Genomic DNA, 22,025 nt, shown 5'->3' on the forward strand with positions numbered 1-22,025 from the left:
TTTTTTTTTTTTTTTTTTTTTTTTTTTTGGTACTGGGGATCGAACTCGGGTCCTTGCGCTTGTGAGGCAGGCCATCAAATCGCTGAGCTAAATCCCCAGCCTATAGGACATTTCTTTAAATAGACTCTCTCTACCTCTTATTTGTTTCTATTTGATCTTTTCTTCTTGAAGTGTCAGTTATTCAAATATTGGAACTTCATGGTTGTTTTTTAGTTTTTAAAAATATTTTTTTCTTTCCTATTATTTACCTCTTTCTCTTTTGTCTTCTGGAAGGGTTCCTTAACTTCATCTTCCAACTACTAATATTTTTACTTCTTGTATTTTGATTATTGGGATTTGGGGTATTCAAATGTTTCCTTTATGGCATTCTCTTCCTGTTCCATAAGTGCAATGAGTTTTACTTTTTCCTCAAGGACATTAATAAAGTAATAAGATTTTCTTTTGTATTTTGCAGTATCTTTATTTTCTCCTATTTTTCAGTATTTATGTTGGACTTAGATGAAATGTGTGGTTGTCACTTGTGGTTATAGATAAAATATTAACAGGTAGTTGCATGGTAAAGACCATTATGTGAGTGTGCTGGATTCACTGAAGGGTAGGCCACACAGCAATTTATTGGATTTATAAAATCTGGGTTCCTCTGAATGTCAGCATCTATGTTTATCTTCTGAAATGGTGAATTTCCCTAGACAAGGTTCTTAAAGTGTCTTGCTTGGAAGAGGCAGAAGGTAACAGGGAGCTAATTGTCTGCCAGCAAGGTCTTTCTTTTAGCCAGAGCAGGGAACCTGACTGACAGGGAAAAGAATCTTGCTGTTCAGTATGTTGAAATTCAGTTAATCAGCCTCTTTCTGTATCTGATCCCCCGAAGTCTGCATACCCTTGAATTCAGAGGTTTCTCTAGCTCAGTCTTTCCAAACCATGATCCTACACAGTCCTGCCGGATGGCCCAAGCGTAGCGTCCAGCTGTGTTAGCAATGAAAATCTGATTGTTTTCATCCAGCACTTCTGTTTTCAGCCTCAGCTGTCACCATCCCTCTACACGGTATTCCGAGCTATTATCTCTCAGGATCTGAATCTCTCTGAGATGCTTTAATATAAATTACCTCACTCCTGCGCTTCTTACATTATTGATTTTCTTGAGTTCAGTTTTGTACTTTTTTTAGTCTGTTAATCAGCTTTGTCCTCCTGGGTTTCCATTTTCAATTTTTTTTTCTGCAGTTTTCTCTCAGTTTTGACTTGATTTAAGTTTTTTCAACTTGTTTGTCTGTTTCACTGTGAGGAGCATCTTGGGCTCTGGGTTGAGCCCAATCCTTTATATTACTTTATCATTTAGGCAAATTTAGTGCCTTTGCTTCCTCATATTCAAAAATTTGTAGCTGGATTATTTTTTAGGATTAGAAAATTTAAGGTGTAAAAACCATTTAAAACCATAGCTAGCTTAATATGTATTAGCCATTGTTATATTGCGTAGCTTCAGGCAAAAGATAATCTATGTCCAAGTAACCATATTTAACCGGAAGAACTACATCAAAGAACTACTTAGCAATATGAATTGCTGAGCAAATACTGTCAATTTCATGAACAAAATGAAGGAGAAATATGGAATATTTAATGTGCTACATAAACCGTCTAGGTGCTCATGTCACGTGCTTACTGGGAGGAAGCTTAGAGTTCACAGTCTCCACGTCTTTATTTTGCAGATGAGGAGAACAGAGACCCAGAGTGTGGAGTGGCTTTACCTTCAGGGTGTCGTCAAAGCCTCACAGTTCCTAGTTCAGTCTTCTTTCACTAACCCATATTTCATTTCTAAGAAACTGCAAATACCGTGAGACCTGTGAGCTTATCTTGGATGATGGCACTATCCTCTAACTGATTTATGTATTTCTTTGTTCATTTTAAGTACTCCGAACTGGGTCAGTCATAACCCTTGCAGAGCCAGAGCATTCCCATTGCCTGTGACACCCCAGCCATCATAATGCTGCAGTGCGAGATGTGGCTTATGTGTTTTTGGTGTCCCGATGTAAACAAACCTTCTGTGCTGTCAGGGGTATAAAAGTGCAGCAGCTATAATTATGTACAATACATGATACTAATGATAATGAATTGACTGTTAGTGCTCTGTTTGTTTGCAAATTACTGAATTATTTTTGCAGCACTGGGGATTGTACCCATGGGCACTCTATCCCTGAGCTGTGTTCCCAGCCCTTTTGATTTTTTAAAATTTTGAGACAGAGTCTCACCAAATTGCCCAAGCTGTTTTCCAACTTGGAATCCTCCTGCCTCAGTCTCTGAAGTAGCAGGATTACAAGTGAGTGTCACTGTGTCCAGCCTACACTATGCTATTAAGCACTGTTTCTTAGTGTACTTCTTCTATTTATACAAACACACCGACTGTAAAACAGTATGCTGTCTTATATAGGCAGCAGCTCAAAAATCTTGTGTTTTTGTGTCTCTTCCATCAAGAGGCCATGCTGAGAGATTGATCAACACCATTTAGCTTTTGGCAAATGCACTCTATGATGTTTGTATTATGATGAAATCTACTACGAAGACTTCTCAAAACGTGTGATGGCGAAGAAAGTGTGACTATATTTAGAAGTATTTTTGCAGTACAGTTATTTGTTGTTTTTCTTTCTTGGATAGAAAGTTATTTTATGGATAGGTGATTTCACAACTCTTTTTATCATGTAACAATTCCCAAGATTCTAATCTTTTAGCTTAGAAGCAAAGTTGGACAGAGAGGAACAGGACAAGGACTGGGAATATGAGCTTTACATTCAGCACTGAAATGAATAATACCTAAAATGTGTTAGTTTTCTGCAAATGTAATGCTGTGTTTGTAATACAGGTCTGAGAACCATTGGAGTCATCACCAAACTGGATCTTATGGATGAAGGAACAGACGCCAGGGATGTTCTAGAGAATAAGCTGCTGCCTCTCCGCAGGGGTAACACACTGTGCTCTCTACACAACTGTCTTTGACAATATGGCAGAGAAACACCTGGGGAGTCACTGGAAAGCCTGGTTTTAATACATCCTCTGTTGTGAGGAATACATTCATTAGCTATACTTTTAATGGAAGGGCACAATATTCCCAAATGGTGTGTTGAAAATGATCTAAAAGGAGAACTATTCTTAAAATAACAGGAATTAAAAAAAACATAGGGAAAGGAAGGGGTTTGAAGGGAGGTTATAAATATTCATCATAAGCTACAGAAATACATACCATTCTATTTTAAATGTGATAAGTACTTGCCTGCTATATGGCAGAGCTGGTCAGAGACATACTTTCATAAAATGCCTAAAGTTTTTCAAGGTGAGCGATATTATTTTGTTAATGCCCCCCCGCCAAAATCATCAGCCAAGTCAGCAGCCTTTTAAAAATACTGATGTCTCAGTTTACATTTTAATAAAATGATCCACTTTTCTTTCATATTTTAAAATTAAACTTGAGGCTTTTACTTTGTTTCTTCAAGAGCTTGCCGGTCTCCCTAGAAAAAGTGACAGAAGACATGCGAAACCCTTGTGTTTTGTTCCAGGCTATGTGGGGGTGGTGAACAGAAGCCAGAAGGACATAGACGGGAAGAAGGACATTAAGGCGGCCATGTTGGCAGAAAGGAAGTTTTTCCTTTCCCACCCTGCTTACAGACATATTGCTGACCGCATGGGCACCCCACACCTTCAGAAGGTCCTCAATCAGGTAAAAATATTTCAGGCCACAAGAACGGTTGTGAAACCTATTGACTACTGGAATTCATATTTTTTATTTTTAAATTTATACTTCCAAAATTTACACAAGTTTAAATACATCTGCAGCTGAAATGATAGGAATTAAAAAATAATAAACACAAATATTTAGATCCATACCATTATTACTCATCTTAGTGGATTGAGTTCACCTTAATATTTTTTTTGGACAGTGCTCAAAGCAGAAACATAGACTTCTCTGGGAGCAGTGAACAGAAACATCCATTTGAATATGCACTCACTCACAATATGTAGTTATCTTAAGAAGTTAAATGTGATTAGTTCTGAAAATTTGATCTCTTGGCATATGTTTTTGAAATATCAAGCTGTAATGGTTAGGTTAAACTTCATGTTACAAATTTTTTATGGTTTTGTTTAATATTGATTTGTTTCTTAATTTAAACTCTTCAAAACAACAAATCCTGATAAAGTAACCATGGATTTCCACTAATCTAAAATAAATTATTTGCCTAAAATAAATAGAATTGGAAGTGGCCTTCTGCTTATCCCTCTCCTGGCACCATACACAATTTTTTCATGAAATCTGACCATGGAGTTAGGTGTCATGACAGGTGTCATTGTCATTGAGTGCAGGGCTTTTCTTCATTGGTAAAATTTTAATTAAGTTTTCAATTTCATTGATTTTAATTGGGGTGTTTAGAATTTTTTATCTTCTTCATTGAACTTTGGTAATTCATAAGTATCTAGAAATCTGTCCATTTCTTTTGTATTTTCAATTTTATCAAAGCACAGGTTTTTGAAGTAGGTATTGATGATCCTCTGGATTTCTGCTGCATCTGTTGTGACTTCACCTTTTTTTCCTAAATGAATGGATCTGAGCCTTTTCTTTCCTTTTTTTGACAAGGTTGGCTAAGGGTTTATCAATTTTATTTATTCTTTTAAAAAAACTCTTCAATTCATTGATTTTTTTGTGTCATTCTCTTAGTCTCCATTGCATTGACTTCAGCTCTGATCTTTATCATTTCCTGTCTTGTACGAGCTTTGGGTTTTTCTTGCTCTTGTTTTTCTAGGAGTCTAAGATTAATCATTAGGTTGTTTATTTGAGCTCACTCTGTGTTCCTAGTGTGGGCATTCAATGCTATGAATTTTCCATGTAGAACTGCTTTCATTGTGTATCATAGATTCCTGTATGTCCTATTGGCATTATCGTTTATTTTTAAGAACTAATTTCTTCTTTAATGTGCTCTGTGACCCATTGATTGTTCAGAAGTGTTGTTCAATTTCCATGTGTTTGTAAGTTTCTTATAGTTTCTTATACTATTGATCTCCAGCTTATTTGCACTATCATCTTATAATATACATGGGATAACTTCAATTCCTTTGCATTTATTTAAACATGTTCTATGAGCTAGTATGTGGTTTATTTTGGAGAATGACCCGTGTGCAGCTGAAAACAACGTATATTCTGATTTTGTGGGGTGGAACACTCTGTTAGATGTCTATTAAGTCCATTTGTTCAAAATCTTGGTTCAGTTCTAGTATTTTGTTGTTGATTTTTTTGCCTAGATGATCTATTTGTGAAAGTGGGGTATTTAGATCTCCCACTCTAATTGTATTAGTGCTTATTTGGTTTTTCATGTTTCTTAATATTTGTTTTATATAGTTGCGGGCATTAATATTTGGTGCATATATGTTTATGGTTGTCATCTCTTCCTCTTGAATTGTTCCCTTTACAAGGACTTCTTTGACTCTTTTAATCAGTTTTGGTTTGAAATTTACTTTGTCTGCGAATAAGATTGCTACCCCTGCTTTTTTCTGGGCTCCTGTTACATGGAGAACTGTTTTCCATCCTTTCACTTTCAGTTATGAGTTTCTTTTTGAACTAGTTGTGTTTCTTGTGTACAACATATTGTTGGATTTTGCTTCTTAATCCGTACTTCCAGTTTATTTCTTTTAATTGGTGAATTGAGGCCATTAACATTGATGGCTATAACTGTTATGTATTGACTTATCATTATCATGTTATTGTCCTATTGCTGGTTCTTTTTTATTTCACCCCCCCCTTTAGTTTCTTGCCTTGCCTGATTGATTTGCTCTGTTGGGCCTCATGGTGTTGTGACCTTCATTGTCTTTTTCTGGGATATTGTTTAGAATTGTTTGTAGTGATGGTTTGGTATTCATGAAGTTTCTCAGGTGTTCTTTGTCATGGAAGTATCTTATTTCCCCATCCATCTTAGTTTATTTTTACTTTGTTTTGTTTTTATTTGTTTTGGTACCGGGGATTGAACTTGGGTCCTTGCGCTTGCGAGGCAGGCCACCGAACCGCTGAGCTAAATCCCCAGCACCCCCATCCATTTTAAAAGAGAGTTTTGCAGGATACATCAGTCTAGGTTGGAGGTTGTTTTCTTTTAGGGCTTGAAATACGTCACTCCGGGTTCTGCTTGACCTGAGAGTTTGTGTTGAAAAGTCTGCTGTGATTTTGATAGGCTTTCCTTTGCATGTGATTTGTTTCTTTTTTCTAACTGCTTGCACTATTTTGTTCTTCTGTTAGGTTTCTGGGATCTTGATTATTATATGTCTAGATGTAGATTTTTTTTGATCATGGCTAAAAGGAGTCCTATATGCCTCACTTATGTGTATATCAATTCTTCCCCTCTGTTTGGGAAGTTTTCTGTCATGAATTGTGTAAACAGTTTTTTTAAAAATGTCATTTGTACTTTCTCCTGCTACTTCATGGATTTCTATCAGTCTTATATTCTTCTTCTCATCATCTAGGAGCTGTTGGATTGATTTCTCATGATCCCTTACTGTTTTTAAGAGATCTCTCTTTTCACAGTCACTGACTGCAATCCTGTCTTCTATATCTGAAATTCTTTCTTCACATTTGTTCATTCTGCTGTGAATACTTTCTATAGGTTTTTAATCTCCTGGATATCTGTTTGTATCTGTTTCTTGGATTACATTTCTTTCCTTTGTTGGACATTCATGGTTTCCATTTCTTTCCTATGCTTGGCATTTATGGTTTCTATCATGGTGCTGAACTCATTTACTTTTTTATCTGCTTCTGTTCTAGAGTCTCTAATCATGTCTTTCATTGTGCTCACCATCTCTGTAGTTATCTGGGAAATTATTTCTGTTTTGAATTTTTCTAGAGCCTGACTAATCTGTTTTGTTACTTCCTGAACTATGAGTTCAGGGTGTCCAGATGGTTGATTGTCAGACTTTTCCACCTCGTTTCTCCTAGAATTTGCCATTGGTGAACTGGAAGTCTGTATTTGTGCCTTGCTTAAGTATTTTCTCATTTTTATTTTTGTTGTTGGTGCTGTCCTTCATTTAATTCCTGGGGTTAGTACTTTGATCTTCCTGATATAGTTATGACACAATTGGATTGTGCTTGGCTGAAAATTGAATGAATTTTGATCTGCCCCTTCCTGGGCAATCACCATTGCTTCAGAGGTCTCCATACTATGTTTGAAACTAAGAAAAACTGTTTTTGCTGATTCAGTATGTACCAATACCTTTAACCCTGAAGGACAGTTCCTGTGGAAAAAAAATTGAAGAAGACATACATTTTTGAGGAAAAGAAAGAAATGTGCCTAGAAGGCAGATGAAGAGGGGATAAGAGATGCAGATGGAGATGTAGACAGTGGCTTGGTCCTATAATGTTTGTAGGTCAAGTTAAGGATTAGTAGCAGGGAATCATTTACGATATTAGAGAAGAAGGATGACATGATCATATTGGTGGGTTGAGAAAGAATATGGTATAACACATAAGAGGATTAATTGTAGGCTGATTAGGAGTAAAACTGAGGAAATCATTTAAGAGTAAATATAAAAATTATGATGGCCTGGTCTTGGCTACTGCTAGTGGAGATTAAAATAATCCAGAATGTTTGAGAAATATTCATGAGAACTAAGAAGTTGGTGGTAGATTAGAGCTGGTGGGTGATGGAGTGGGGAATCAAGGGTAACCCAAGTTTCCAAATTGTTATGAAGTAGATGGAGAACCCCAAGAGGAAGAGCAATGTCACCGTGGCTGTATTGCTTTGAGCCTGTGGCAGCATAGCACATCATAGTGGGAGCTAGTGGTTCAGAAATCTGCACACCTGATGGTGGCCCAGAAGTAAAGAGAGAGAAAAGGGGTTAGGATCCCAATATTCCTGATAAAATTAGGCACTAGGTGATCTTATTTTCTTCAGTTAGGCCCTGCCTGTCAGTGTTCTACCACTTTCCCAAAGCACCACAAGCTGACAACCAAGCCTTCAAAATATGGGCCATTGAATGGGCTGCTCTGGATCTAAATTATAGCAGTTATTTACTTGACTTGAGATGTGTTGAGGCAGAGATGTCATGGCCACATCTAAAAGGAGGAGTCAAGAAAGTGGTCAGATATGTAAGCACACAGGAAAGATAAGAAGTCCTTTTTGGAGATAGTGTTTTAGTGATGGTAGTGTTTGAATGTTTACTGAAGCCCTGGATGAGATGAGAATATTTTCATGAGAGAACAGGGAGTAAACTAAGAGGCCTAAGATCCATGTTTGAGAAATCTCAATATTACCAGTCTGGTGAGGATAATGAACTATCAAAGGAGATGGAGAAGGTTATGTCCAGAATAGCTAGGAGAAAAATTAGAGGAGCTGGAGTTATGGAAATCAAGGAAAGAAGTGTTTTAGAAAGCCAAGAAGAGGCCACAATGTTGCTTCACTGTTGATATATATGAGAAGCAAAAAATGAAAACCAGGTGATTTATACTAGCTCACATGGCAATCTGGAGGTTGCTGGGTTTTCAGGTTTGCTGTTATTCTTAGAGTTGGGTCCTTACCTCTTGTGACACTGCTACTAAGATTGTAATCCGCTCCGTTCCATTGCTTCCTCCTCAGTAGCCACAAGAACAACAAATGCCTAGGCACTAACACAACATTTCACACCGATAGGCAGTGGGATATAGTCAAGAACTGTTGACAGTTAAATGACTATAAATTTATTGAATAGATTTATTGAGGTAACTGCAGATACACATAAAGATAATTTAAAATAATTTCTTCAGTCAGTCTGGGTATATTTATTCTTACTTTCAAATTATTTTTCTTTTCCTTTTATTTGTATGAAGTTTATGTTACCTCTTTCTCTTCATTTTCATTTTGGTACTCAAGCCATTTAAGAAAACCATCCTTTTTTCTTTTAATTCTTCAGCTGTACTGTAGAGAGAGCATGGCAGAGAGCTGAGCAATTTGGGGTTACATTTCTCTTTGTTCTTAATGAATCAGGTACTGAAGTCTCTTAGAGAAGTTTTCACGGTACTGAGCTCAGGATGCTGCTAATCTCAGAAGAAATGCCAAGCACATTGCCAGGTGGAGATGTCAGTAGCAGAGAAAACTTCTCTTCCTTGGTTATGGAAGTTTTGGGTTCACTCCTTGAGGCCAGAAGCCAGTGATCAGCCCAAGTTAGACTGAGGCCTAGAGGCGGAACAGAGGGAGCACCTGGCTGAGTTGCAGGGGACAGAGAGAGTTGGCAAAGGGTGGGTGCCTGTGGCATCCTTGACCACCTGAGTTCCAGAACTGTGCTCATCCATCTGCCCTCAAAAACATCAGACAGCACCTGTAACTTTTGGCTTCCTTCATTCCCACCACATTCTAATTTAAGGCTCCTTTTTACAAAGTAGGCAAACTGATAAACCAACCCATGCTATGGTGTTATGGGGCAGCTTCATGGTGACAATAGCTACATTTGAACAGTGTCTTCTGGGACATAAAGAGATAACTCAAGGGAGTTGTTCAATTGAAGGAATTTTGAGCAGCTCCAAAGGGCAGTGACTACATACCTAACTTTCTTAACATATAATCAAGCACATACACATAACTGCATACATACACACACACACACACACACACACACACACACACACACGCAATGTTGACATTGTATGTGATTAGGAAAACAGTGAAGGCTGAGTTTTGTCTTGTGGGTTAATCTTCAATCTGTGGTATCATTTTGTTTTATTTTATTTAGCAACTCACCAACCACATTCGAGATACCCTGCCAAACTTCAGGAACAAGCTACAGGGGCAGTTGCTGTCCATAGAACATGAAGTAGAAGCCTATAAAAACTTTAAACCAGAAGACCCCACCAGGAAGACTAAAGCCCTGCTGCAGTAAGTTACCTTTCCTTTTCTCTCTTCTCTTTCTGTGGACTTCTTTCATTGGTTTACTTTTGCCTTAGCCTGTTTGTCAGGTTGTTTTTTAGGCTTGAAAGAAACAGCAAGGATATGAAGATTTCCCCGCTATACAGTAATCCTTGAATTTTTATGTTACCCATGGAAAGTTTTTTTACTCTTATTTTGTTATAAATTTAACCTATTAAATTAAAAATTACCTAGTCCCATGCCTGATTTAACTGTGTCAAATTAGATTTAGTCAGTGAGTAAAACTCAGTGATCAGCAAGGTCATTTTTGTCTTTAGTTTTAGAAGTGAGTAAATACAGATGAAAACCTCATCTGAATTTTATCAGTGTTTTGGTAGATGTTCCTTGTCCTTATGTAATTTTTTTTCATTAAATTTATTGTTATATTTAGGGTATACAATATGATGACATTCATCATCGGGAATGTGTACCTTTACATGATATATCTTGGTTCTTATTTTTTTGTCCATTCCCCTGCTCTCCTTTCAACCCTTTGCACCTCCCTATTTACAAAGACTTTGTTTCTGTTTTTCCCTTTTCTCATATTTTTTCTTTTCCCTTCTTTTCTTTCCCCTGCCCCTCTTACTTCCCCTTCCTCTTTGGACCCTTTTCTTTCTATTTCAAATTATCTATTATTATACACTTTGATCCTTATTTATACTTGCAGTTACTCACAGCAAAGCAACCATTATCCTTTTATTTCAATTATTTCTTGTGATTTATCTATGTGTACTTTTCCAGTGGCAGAACAGACAATAAGGCCACATTCATGTTTCTTTGTGCTTTTTGGTAATGATCTCAATGTATTTAGAAGTGCAGATATAAAAACCTCCATGCCATCTTTTACTCCTGCACCTCCTGTCTTACCCTTGGGTTAGCAGATTTCTCCCTAGGGTGTGTTAGGGTAGGGTTGGTAGAGAGTTACCAGCACCTTGTGTTGTATCCCTTTGTTCTCTCCCTTGATCACTTCTGGCTTCATCTGTCCCTTTGTCCCTGTGCTGCAACTTCCATTAGGTCCCTCTGAGCTGAAGGACTCTTGCCTGAGGTGTCTCCCCAAAGACATTATTTAATACCTCTTATGGTGCTATAATCCTTCTAAATAACATATTAAATGAATCATATTATGTTTCTTCATTTTAAAATGATAAGATCATATTAAGGTAAAAATTTCTCTTAGATGTAACTCTTCCCTAATTCCCTTGGTTTTTGTTAAACTCTTGTAAAAACTCTTCAAGTTACAGAGAAGGGAAAGCTATTTCTCTTCAGGTCCCAGGTCATTATTTTAACATTGACTGCAATTGGAATGCAAAGACAGAGTCTTGCCTTTGGGACTTCATGGGACTCAGATTACAGAATTCTTCACAGCTGGATTGTTGACTTGTGAAGGCCAATTCAGCTCCTTTCTATGGCCCTATTTATTCTGACCTAGTCCTTCCCTCCCACCCTCCCTTCTGCCTTCTTTTCTTCCTCCTTCCTCCATTCTACCCATAGTCTGGTCCTAGGATATCTTCCAAAGAGTCAACAATACATAGCATTTTTACCTTCAAGAAGTCAGAGTAGAGTTGGGGAATGCAGACATGGGAGCAATTAGTTATTTCTGCAGGTGGTGAGTACTGTTTGTGGTGCATATAAAGTGTAAGGAGCCCAGACAGGGAAGCAGTCATGTGTGGAGAATGGTGTGAGTGGACCAAGAACATGGCACTGAAACCTGAAGGATGAGGAGTTGTCAGGTGGAAGGAGGAAGCTAAGAAAACAGTGAAACCTTGGTGCAGCTGGTTCTTGGGTCATTGGGTGGGCCAGGTGACGTGCAGCATATAGCGGAGAGAGTAGCTGGAGAGAAGTTCTCTAGACTTTCCATTGTTTCAACGCATATTGATTCATATACCAGTCTGGTGTTTTAAAATCTACATTAACAGGAGGAGGTGCTGAAGGCTGAACCAAGGCAGAATCAGGAGTGAAGCGGCAGTGATTCTTGTCTGAGGGATGGAAAGGAGGTAGAGTGAGGTGTGGGTTCAGGGAACACAGGTGTGAGGGTGCCCCTGAGTCCCTGCTTGGGTGGATGATGCCATCTGTCAGAGGAGAAAGTCAGGAATGCAGACGAATGAGCTGGTTTGGCAGTGAGAGAAGTCAAGTAATTCAAGTGTCAGCTGAGTTCGAGGTAGCTAAGAGAAAACAAAACTCCATTAGACAGCTGGGTAGTTGGCCAGTCATTCCCAAAATTAGGAGCTAGAAATCAAGGTCTGGAGAAGCTAGTTTCCTGATAACCCTTGAAGCTGTGGCCACCCTTGAGATCACGTAAGACAAACAGAGGACAAAGAAGAGAGTCAGAGACTGAGGTACTGAGACAGGAAGAGTAGCTTCTGGAGCAGGAGAGGTTCAACTGGAGCAGCTGGGACACTGGGAAAGTGATGTCACAGGAGCAGAAGTGCATGTGACTAATCTACTAATATAACTTCAATTTTTAATTCAACTATTCTTCAAATATTATTTCATAGCTGCAGCCAAATGGTCATGTTGCTTTGCTGTTGTTTTTGAGACAGCGTCTCTCTCTATGTAGTTTAGGCTGGCCTCGAACTCACTGTGTAGCCCAGGCTGGCCTCTATCTAACTCATGGCAATCCTCCTGCCTCAGGCTCCTGAGTGCTGCTGGGACTACAGGCTTGTGCCACCATACCCGGCCCAACATTTATTTCAAGACAAAAATATTGAAAACATTTATACTAGTTCAGTGGCTAAAATCTTAACTGTGGGTATTTCACATAATGAAATGTAGAGAGCTGAACAAGGTACAGTGTTAGCTCTACCAGTAGGTGCCACTAAGAACACTCTAAACGGCTTTCAGGGAATCACCATAGAAAAACAAAATGAGGAATGCAAAGCCATGTAACTTTAACTTGAATTTATTTCTCTCTCACCCCATAGGATGGTTCAGCAATTTGCTGTGGACTTTGAGAAGAGAATCGAAGGGTCAGGGGATCAAGTAGATACTCTGGAGCTCTCAGGTGGTGCTAAAATCAATCGCATTTTCCACGAACGCTTTCCTTTTGAAATAGTGAAGGTCTGTACTGAATATCATCTTTTCCTCTTTCATTCTACTTCGTTTCCATATTCTGTCCTACAAAGCTTTTGATATAATATCATGTGAGTGGTGTGGGATTAGACAGTTCTTCGAACAAAAACCTTTAATCTTGGGAAATGAAATACAGGAGAGATATTTTCCTTTCTGATTTTATTTAATGAGATTTAACATTTCACTTCATTTAAAGTCATATTGAATTTTCTGTAATGTTTACGTGTTGTCTAATTTATTTATAAAGCTTTTGGTGCCAGTGATCAAAATAGAGGTCTTACTTTGTCTAGTGGGGAAAGATGGAAAGTTAGGAAACAGACAACATGAGGAAAGTATTACTATTATGACATGAGGTGAGAGCTACTTTCAATGGGGTGTTCAGGCAAGTGCTGTCTAAGTGAGGGACACTGAAATCATGACGGAACAGCACGAAGAGGTGAGCGATGGAAAGATGTGGGGGAAGAGAGTCTGCCACAGAAGGAGGAGCACCTTTGGGTGAAGCCTTAACGTGGCAGTGAGGACGGGAGGTGAAGCGTGGATGTGGCTGTTGCAGTGGTGAAGAGGAGGAGCCTGGATTCAGAGAGAGGAAAGAGGTGCCCAATTCACGAAGGGATTTCTAGGTTAGAATGAGGCGTCTCCGTTTAACAACTGGCACCCGCAGAAAGAGTTAAGCAGGGATGTGACCTAATTCAATCTTAAACACTATGCCTGCGAAGTTGTAATGGGGCAAGAGACAGGAAAGGCAAGGGAAATAGTGAGGCCGCTCCAGAAGCGGAATCACTTTATGCGAGGTACAAAGCTTCTACAAACTTGGAAACTCCCTTAAAGATAAAGAGTATAAAATTATAAACATGGTTAGGCATAGGATCTTGGAAGAAGTCTTTTACATAGAAGAAACAGTGAAACTTCAATTTCATTAGCATCCCAGTAAATAAAAATGACTCAGTGAGAGAGGATGGTGACGCATGAATGAGGGGATTTTTAGAGGTAAGGTTGATAGCACTTGGGTGGATATGAGGACTGGAAGTTAGAAGGTTCTAGATGATTCCTTAGGTTTTGATTTTCACAACTGTGTGGTGGTACCCATCCGAAGAAGGACACTGAGGAAAAGCTGGGTTGGTGTGGAGTTGTGAATCAAGAGTTCTGTTTTGGGGGCTGGGGATTTAGCTCAGTGGTGCCACGCCTGCCTTGCAAGTGCAAGGTCCTCAGTTTGATCCTGGTACCACCCCGCAAAAAGAAACAGAGTTCTGTTTTGGACTTGCTAAGTATGAAGTGCTCAGTAAGGCTGTTAAGCAGTTTTAGGAACTATGCTATTTACCTCACAAAGAGGTGAATGCGTATGGAGTGGGAAGCAGAGCGGGTAAAAAGATGGCTTTCTTAAAATGTGCTAAGTAAAGTGATAAACTGCAGTACAGAGTGCTACGGAAACACAGCCCACGAAGGGGAATCTCAGGCCGAATGCTTACGGGAGCCAGGCTCCGAGCGGAGTTTAGAAAGATGGTGGCTGGGGAAGCCAGGGGGTGGGGAAGGAACGGGTGGTTCTGATAGAAAGGGAGAAAGGGTTAAGGCTATGAGCCATGAAACCAAAAGGCGTGGGTAGAGAGAGACCTCAGACCATGCTCTGTTCTAGGGAAGCAGGCTTTAGAAAGGAAGCGGAGAGGCAGAAGGCAGCAGAGCCCAGGGTTCTCTGGTTACCCCTCCCAGGACTGTGCTCTGTGATACTCGGATCCCACTTCCAAGTAGATTTATGGTTCCTAGGATGTCTAGGAAATATTCGTGCAGTAACCTATCCTGTGTTGGCTTGATAGAATATTATTATTATTATTATTTTATAAAGAGGCCCTGAATTCAGGTGGTTGCAGTGGCCAAGGAAAAAAAGCCACAATTACTCTCAGGACAGCTGTACTGCTGTTGTACACCAGGTGACATGGACATGTATGCCTTCACCTGTATCCTCAAATTTACTATATTCAGCAAAAAAATGAGGAATTCTATATCTCAGATGAATGTCTATAGTTAGGTCCAGAAGGAATTCTTTTTGCACAGCACTTCTTACACAGAGTTAAAATCTATTGCCCTAAAACTCCCCAAAATCCCTAGTGTTCCACGTTGCCTTGAACTTTATGTAAACAGATGTTCTGACCATCTGGCTTTAGCTTGGGAGAGACATGAGTATCCATTTATTAATAACTGAGTCAAGTTACTCTCATTCTGTGATATTCAACAGTATTACTATTCAAAGGAATTAAGTGTCATAACCGTGGCTCATTTTGCATCTGCAGATGGAGTTCAATGAGAAAGAATTGCGAAGAGAAATAAGCTATGCAATCAAAAACATACATGGTATCAGGCAAGTGATTCACATTTTCTTGTCTTCAATCCAAGCTACCAAAGGAAAATGAATGTTTGTAAATGGCTAATAAAGTCGCCTTTTCATCTTCTGAACAGAGTAGAGGAAGAGGCGGAAGTCAGATACAGGAAATTTTAGTTTGGATTTAATGGTAATTTCCTATATTGTCAGGTTTTTTTTCAGTGAAAAAAACAAAACCAAAACCAAAAACAAATCCTGAAATGCTTTCTGCACTTGTAGCCTATACTCTGCACAATAAGAGATTCAAAGACAAGCAGGACCATGTTCTCCAAAGCTTTATATGTATGTTAATGTGAGAGGACTGACATGCTCATGAATAATCAATCATTACTTACACAGGGAAGGGACAGATTAATTTCAACTGGAGTTGTGGAGCAAGACTGGGAAAGAATGATGAGGGTTACTTGTGCATTGCACCTTGACTGTTTAGAGGATGATTTCAAGAATCCCACAATTGTTGTGTTTAGGTGTGTGTGTGTGTGTGTGTGTGTGTGTGCGAAGTGGGTGAAGATGCAAGTTGTAAGGAGGGGGATAAATGGCGGCTGTTGAGGCTGGAGGATGCAAGAACAGTGAGTTGAGGCAGAGAGGTGGGAAAGTGCAGCAGGTATTTGTGGGTCCTGCATTTTGTTTGGTATGAGGAATGTGAGTGGAAGAGGAGGGACCTGAGCTGGGAGGTGACTAGGGGCAAACTTGTGCCTGAATTTCTGTGGCTTTATGTGAGATCATTCTAAGTTCTTTTCTAGCTTAGTCAAATTATAGTAGTGTGGGTGACTGATGAACAGCAACAGTTCTGGAAGCTGGAAAGACAAAGTCAGGGTGTCAGGATGGTTGGGTTCTGGTGAGAACCCGTCTAGTTTGCATACTGCTGGCTTCTCATTGTATCCTCACATGGCAGAGAACTAGTTAGTTCTCTACCTCTTCTTAGAAAGGTACAGATCCCTATTCATGAGGACTCCACCCTTATGACCTAATTTTCTACCAGAGGTCCCAGCTTTTGGGTATGATTTCAGCATGTGAATTTTTAGGATAATACATAATTCATTCCAGAGTACTTTCTTTAAAGAACTATCATAGCAATTATTTTAAAGCACATTTCTTGAGTCCTTATACAGACAGCTAAATGTAATTCAGGGAGCATATGCTAATTAGAAGTGTTCTGAATTCCAGGTAGGACAACTTAGTTGGTAAACTTTCTCTTATGAAAGATGTGTACCCTGTCTGTGATCAGTTATTGGGAACAGACTCTGAGAGGGCAACGCTTGACACTGAGTGTGCCTGTGGCAGGTGACTTGCTAAAGCAGTTACGATAGAGTTGTTATCAGTCATTTAAAAATTTAAACAGTTTGCTCCCAAATTTCAAATAATATTTATAAATATGAGTTCACAAATTGAAGGGGGGAAAGCATCTATAATCAAATCCAATAATTTTATCTTACCATCAACAGGATTTCTAACTTTCATACTCTATCTCCATCCAATCCAAAGTACATTTGGTACAGATGCTGTCTTGGTCTTTTTCTGGGCAGACCTATATTTGTATAAGTTTATCTGACAAATGCAGGGAACAAAGTCACACCTTTTTGGGGGAGAATCACAAAATATTTTGTCTCTACCAAACATAATTCTTTTACTTTGCTTGTAAAACTCCTTACCAGATAAATTTTTTCATTGAAGATAACTGCCCAGTAATTCAGAGTTGTGGATTTCTGATTTGTATGCATACCAACAGAAGAGTTTGGTTGTTGTTATAATTCTGCATTTAATTTACCTGTGAGATGATACGGAATGTACAATGCCCTGAACATGGGACATACTAATGGCATACTCATTTAGCCATTAAGGTCAGACAGGGGAGACAATTTGAATTTTGTTCTGTACCCATAGTGGAGAAATTACAGTTATACTATGATTGCTTTAGTAAAAAACCAGAGAAGTACAGGCTGCTCAGTGACGAAGGGATCCTGAGTGGAAAGGAAGTGTTAAAGAAATTTCCCGAAAGAGGTCCCATGAATTGAATAATTGAAGGAACAGAAGTAAGGAGGAGTGAAAAAGGGTGGAGAGAGGGTTTGGGATCAGAAAGGATTGTGCTTGCTTCGGCAGCACATTATACTACAATAGGATCAGAAAGGATCAAGTGGCCAATCCTTGAACCTAAAAGTCCTTGGACATGGCCGGCACCAGAAAAAATGAGTAGATGTCGTGCATGAAGTAGGGATTCTCTTCTGCAGATTTTCCCTTTTGAGCTTTTGTTTACATTTGAGTAAGAATTTTTTACTTTTTATGAAACATATGTTCTACACTTCCTATATCTGCTTATCAGAGTTCTTGCTCAGCATGAAAAAAGTCATTGTTATGACACCAAGTTGAATCAATTCCAGCTAAAGGGAAGATACTTGTTTTGATTCTCATTTATTATTTTTATAAATTCATAATTTAATTTGTAGTCATCTTGTAGCATTAACATTATTTCATGTAAGTGTTGGTAAATACTGGTGATACTACATTGTTTTGACAATAATGACAAGAAAAAGTCTGTACATGTTCAGTACAGATGCATTTTTTCCCTGAATATTTTCTTTCTCTTTCTTTCTTTCTTTCTTTCTTTCTTTCTTTCTTTCTTTCTTTCTTTCTTTTTTTTTTTTTGCACTGGGGATCAAACTCAGGTCCTTGTGCTTGCAAGGCAGGCAGCTGATCCACTGAGCTAAATCCCTGGCCCTGCTCCCTGAATATTTTCAATCAGTGGTTCGTTGAATCTACAGACAGGGAAACTGCTTATGTGAAGAGCTGGATGCATTCTTTTTTATTGCTTTGAAACTACGAATTGAGACAAAGTGAAGTATTGGTTAAAACTCACATTATAAGTTATGACAATGCATTGGGCATTGTTTTTATGACTGGTTTTAATTTTTGTGGTGTTGAGGATGGAACCCAGGGCTTCCCGCATGCTATGTTAGTGTTCTGTTACTGAGCTACATTCCTAGCTCTTGCAAATCATTTTTAAGTTATGTTCATCTCCCCATAGATTGGAATTTAATATGTTTTAGCATGATCAGACATATTATTGTTCCAGGCTGTTGGTGGTACATGTTTGTAATTCCAGCTGCTCAAGTAGCCAAGGCAGGAGGATCATGAGTTTGATGCCAGCATTTGCAACTTAGTAAGACAGTGTCCTAAAATTGAAAAGAAAATTAAAGGACTAGGACACAGCTTAGTGTGAAGGACTTGCTTTCAACCCCCAATACCACAAAACACACAAGTAAAATATGTTATAATTGTACTGTGGATAGGACAAATTGCTACATAGCTTTTATGTAGAAATTGTTATGTTATATGCTTAATTTAAGTGACATGCCAATTGAAGCATTTTCAAAAAATTATTGGGTGCTATTTTATTGTCTAAATTTAATAAGCTGCTTTTTCTCTCATGTTCAGGACAGGATTGTTTACGCCAGACATGGCATTTGAAGCAATAGTCAAGAAACAAATTGTAAAGCTGAAAGGGCCTTCATTAAAGAGTGTAGACTTGGTAATGCAAGAATTAATCAACACTGTCAAGAAGTGTACCAAAAAAGTAAGTAAATTATTTTATTTCTTAGTAAGTGACTACTTGGCTTTCCTACTTTTCTATTCCCTTTCATGAGTCTTATTCTCTAGCCTCCCACTGTGTTCTAGGTGTTGTATGTTTTTCCAGAGGGAAGGGTTATGATGTGTATTGAGTGGGAATTGATTTTGGGATGAGAAGATTTGATGCTGTCCATCATCCCATTCCAAATAAGGTTGGTTAGACCAGAAAGAGCACATTTTAGTGTGCTAGTTTTTTTTGTTGTCTTAAACAGATAAACAATGTTAGAACAATTAGATGAATGACTTAAGCTAATTTTTCCCCTATATTGTGTGGATGAGGGTAATTGGTAGGTAAATGGGATCCTCACTATTGGGAATATCAATAAGAAAATTCTTCTAATTTATAAATGATTTCACTCCAGCCTGAGCATTCTGAGAAGAGACTGTGTGGTACAGAGGATGCAAGCACAACTTCTGAAGCCCACTTACCCAGATGCAATACCTAATACCTTATGTGTGACCCCAGCCATCATACTGAGTCCTGCTGGTCTTGCTAGTTCATCTGTGAAATGAGTTCATGATGATAATACCACCTTAGTGATCACTAGCCAAGATGATGCCCAAAACATACAGGGACTGGACAGATTGGTTAAACATAGTTAAGTGCTCAGTAGATGCTGGCTAGCCATAAATCAGCATTTTAGCAACAATCACTATCCTCTGCTATGACTCTCTGTTTAATCTGTGTTGTAGCATAGTGGGGAAGAGACTTCCCAACTTGCGGGACTTTTTACGAAGCAATGCAGTAAACTTGTGCTGAATTCCTAGGAAAATAAAAGGAATGCTTTGAACTGGAAAGTGGAGGAAGAGAATTAGTGGTGTGTTTAGGATAGAGTAAGCCCAACTCCACTGACATTGGTTGACATTGGTACTGTTTGTTGAAAGTACGTATACTTCTGTGTTTTAGTTTTAGTTACCAATCCCTTTATATATGATTAGTGGGAGTAACTCCCTGTAAATCCAGTTGGAAGAAAAATACTGAAAGAGAATGAATATTAATTCTGGCCCCTACTTAACTGGAAGAAAAGCTCAGGTGAAGGGAAAGAGTATACAGTGAAAGTAGCAAGCAGGCTCAATTCCTAAATGCGAATCCTAAAAGAACAGGAGTGGGAATAGCGTGGGACCTAGAAATAACACTAGAGCTTCAGACCCATTCTCTAGAGCTCTTCCTACTCTTCCACCTTGTTCTCTAACCAAACAAGAAAAGCTAGGAAATAAGGGACTGAGGGAAAGGGAAAAGAAAGCGTGCAGGGAAGAAAAAAGTACCAGGCAGGATGTGGGTTATAAAAATCTAGACAGGTTTTCTATTCATATTATTTCACGGCTTGTTCAGGTTCTCCTTCCATTTTAAACGAAGCAGTGCTGAAAATAGTAGATGAAGGATGTGGTTTTTGTAAGACAGAAGATGCATAACTCTAATCAGCAGATCCATATGCAGAGAAGAGGCTCTGGCCTTACATCAAAAGATCGACACATGTGTGTACATTTATGTTTTAAGTTATATAAAGTGTTTATGGTATGTATAAATCATTTTTTTAATCATTTCCCATTTCATCCTGCGTACTGGAAAGCCTGGAGTCAGGATGGGATAAGGCAGCCTGCTCACAGACACTTGTGGCTCCTATCCTTGCTCCCCCCGGCAAACCTCTCTTTTTATTATACTCTCTGGAAGTCTGTATATTTTTACTGTCTTTTCAAGACCTTCTCTACTCTGCCTTAAATAAAGTAAACTTAGCTTTCTTTCTGAGTTATTGTTTACCCTGTAGCTTTCTTCATTGCAAGATATTATTGGGCCAAATCTAAAAAATTTAAGGACAAGAAGCAGATATTACATTTGTCTCCTTTTGTGGATTCCAACTATGATTCCAACGCCTGCCTGAAAAAAATCTTCCAATAAGGCCCAGATGGTATCAGCAACTCTGCCCCGTTCCCTTATATTCACTGTCACCATCCATTTCTGGTCACTGCCATTCATTCATTAGGATCTTTACAACCTGGTACAGATCTTTCCTCTCTGTTTGAATCTGTTTCATGGATTCCATGTCTTCGCTGTGTTGGGCATTCAAGGTTTCCATTTCTTTCCTATGCTGGTCATTCATGGTTTCCATCGTGGTCCTGAGCTCATCTACTTTTTTATTTGTTTCTGTACTAGAGTATCTAATCATGTCTTTCATTCTTCTCACCATCTCTGTGGTTATCTGGGAAATTATTTCTGTTTTGAATTTTTCTAGAGCCCAATTGATCTGTTTTGTTACTTCCTGTGCTATCGGTTCAGGGTGTCCAGATGGTTGACTGTCAGACTTTTCCACCTCATTCCCCCAGAGTTTACCTTTGGTGAGATGGATGTCTATGTTTGTGTCTTGTTTAAATGTCTTCTCATTTGTTTTTGTTGTTGGTACTGTCCGAGGTTTAATTCCTGGGTTAATACTTCAATCTTCCAGATATAGCTGGGCTTTCAGTTTTGAGTCTCTAATGACTCTGAGGCAAACTCATTTTCATTATACCAGGAAGGACAACTAATTAGATCAATCACAACACCTTAGCCCATTTGATACAATCAGCAACACAATAGCATCAAGCACAGCTTAGAAAATGACAATTTGTTGTAGTTATTAATCTATCACCTTTAATTGTGTGAATTAAATCAAAATCAAGGACCAGCCCAAAATATGTATATCATGAATAAACTCTTGAGTATAGCAACTTTACCCTTCAGCTTGGGGACTTAGAAGGAGTTGGGGAGGGAGGGATAGATGGGATAGAGAAAGGATAGAAGTGAGGTCAGAGGACACAGGAAGATCACACAAACTCTAGGGAGCTCTTGAAGAGGAGAAGACAGAACAAAGTATGCAAAAGAATAGAACAAACTAACAGCATTAGGGATGCTGGACTGTAATCACTTACTTTGAAAACTAATGGCAATAGAGAGAAGGAAAAAGAGAAGAAAAATAAAGAAAAAAATTCATATTAGGATGGGGACAGGAACAAAAAGGGAGAGAAATAAAGATCAAGGTGGGAGAGTGTGTGTGTGTGTGTGTGTGTGTGTGTGTGTGTGTGTGTGTGTGTGTGTG

General features: G+C 38.7%; 1 protein-coding gene across 7 annotated transcripts in view; it reads left to right on the top strand.

Annotated features, from left to right (window-relative positions):
• Dnm3 (dynamin 3) overlaps nt 1–22,025 on the top strand; it is a 531,047-nt gene that overhangs the window by 161,127 nt on the left and 347,895 nt on the right. For all 7 annotated transcript variants that reach the window (XM_010635626.2, XM_033762088.1, XM_033762089.1 and 4 more), the window contains exons 5-10: nt 2,849–2,947; nt 3,540–3,700; nt 9,718–9,860; nt 12,812–12,947; nt 15,242–15,309; nt 18,763–18,901. In XM_010635626.2, coding sequence (XP_010633928.1) covers nt 2,849–2,947; nt 3,540–3,700; nt 9,718–9,860; nt 12,812–12,947; nt 15,242–15,309; nt 18,763–18,901 — 746 coding nt within the window. The remainder of the gene's footprint in view (nt 1–2,848; nt 2,948–3,539; nt 3,701–9,717; nt 9,861–12,811; nt 12,948–15,241; nt 15,310–18,762; nt 18,902–22,025) is intronic.

This window comes from Fukomys damarensis, unplaced genomic scaffold (assembly GCF_012274545.1).
Source record: "Fukomys damarensis isolate Sample0158 unplaced genomic scaffold, DMR_v1.0_HiC HiC_scaffold_11, whole genome shotgun sequence".
In the NCBI taxonomy this organism is placed as follows: Eukaryota; Metazoa; Chordata; class Mammalia; order Rodentia; family Bathyergidae; genus Fukomys; species Fukomys damarensis.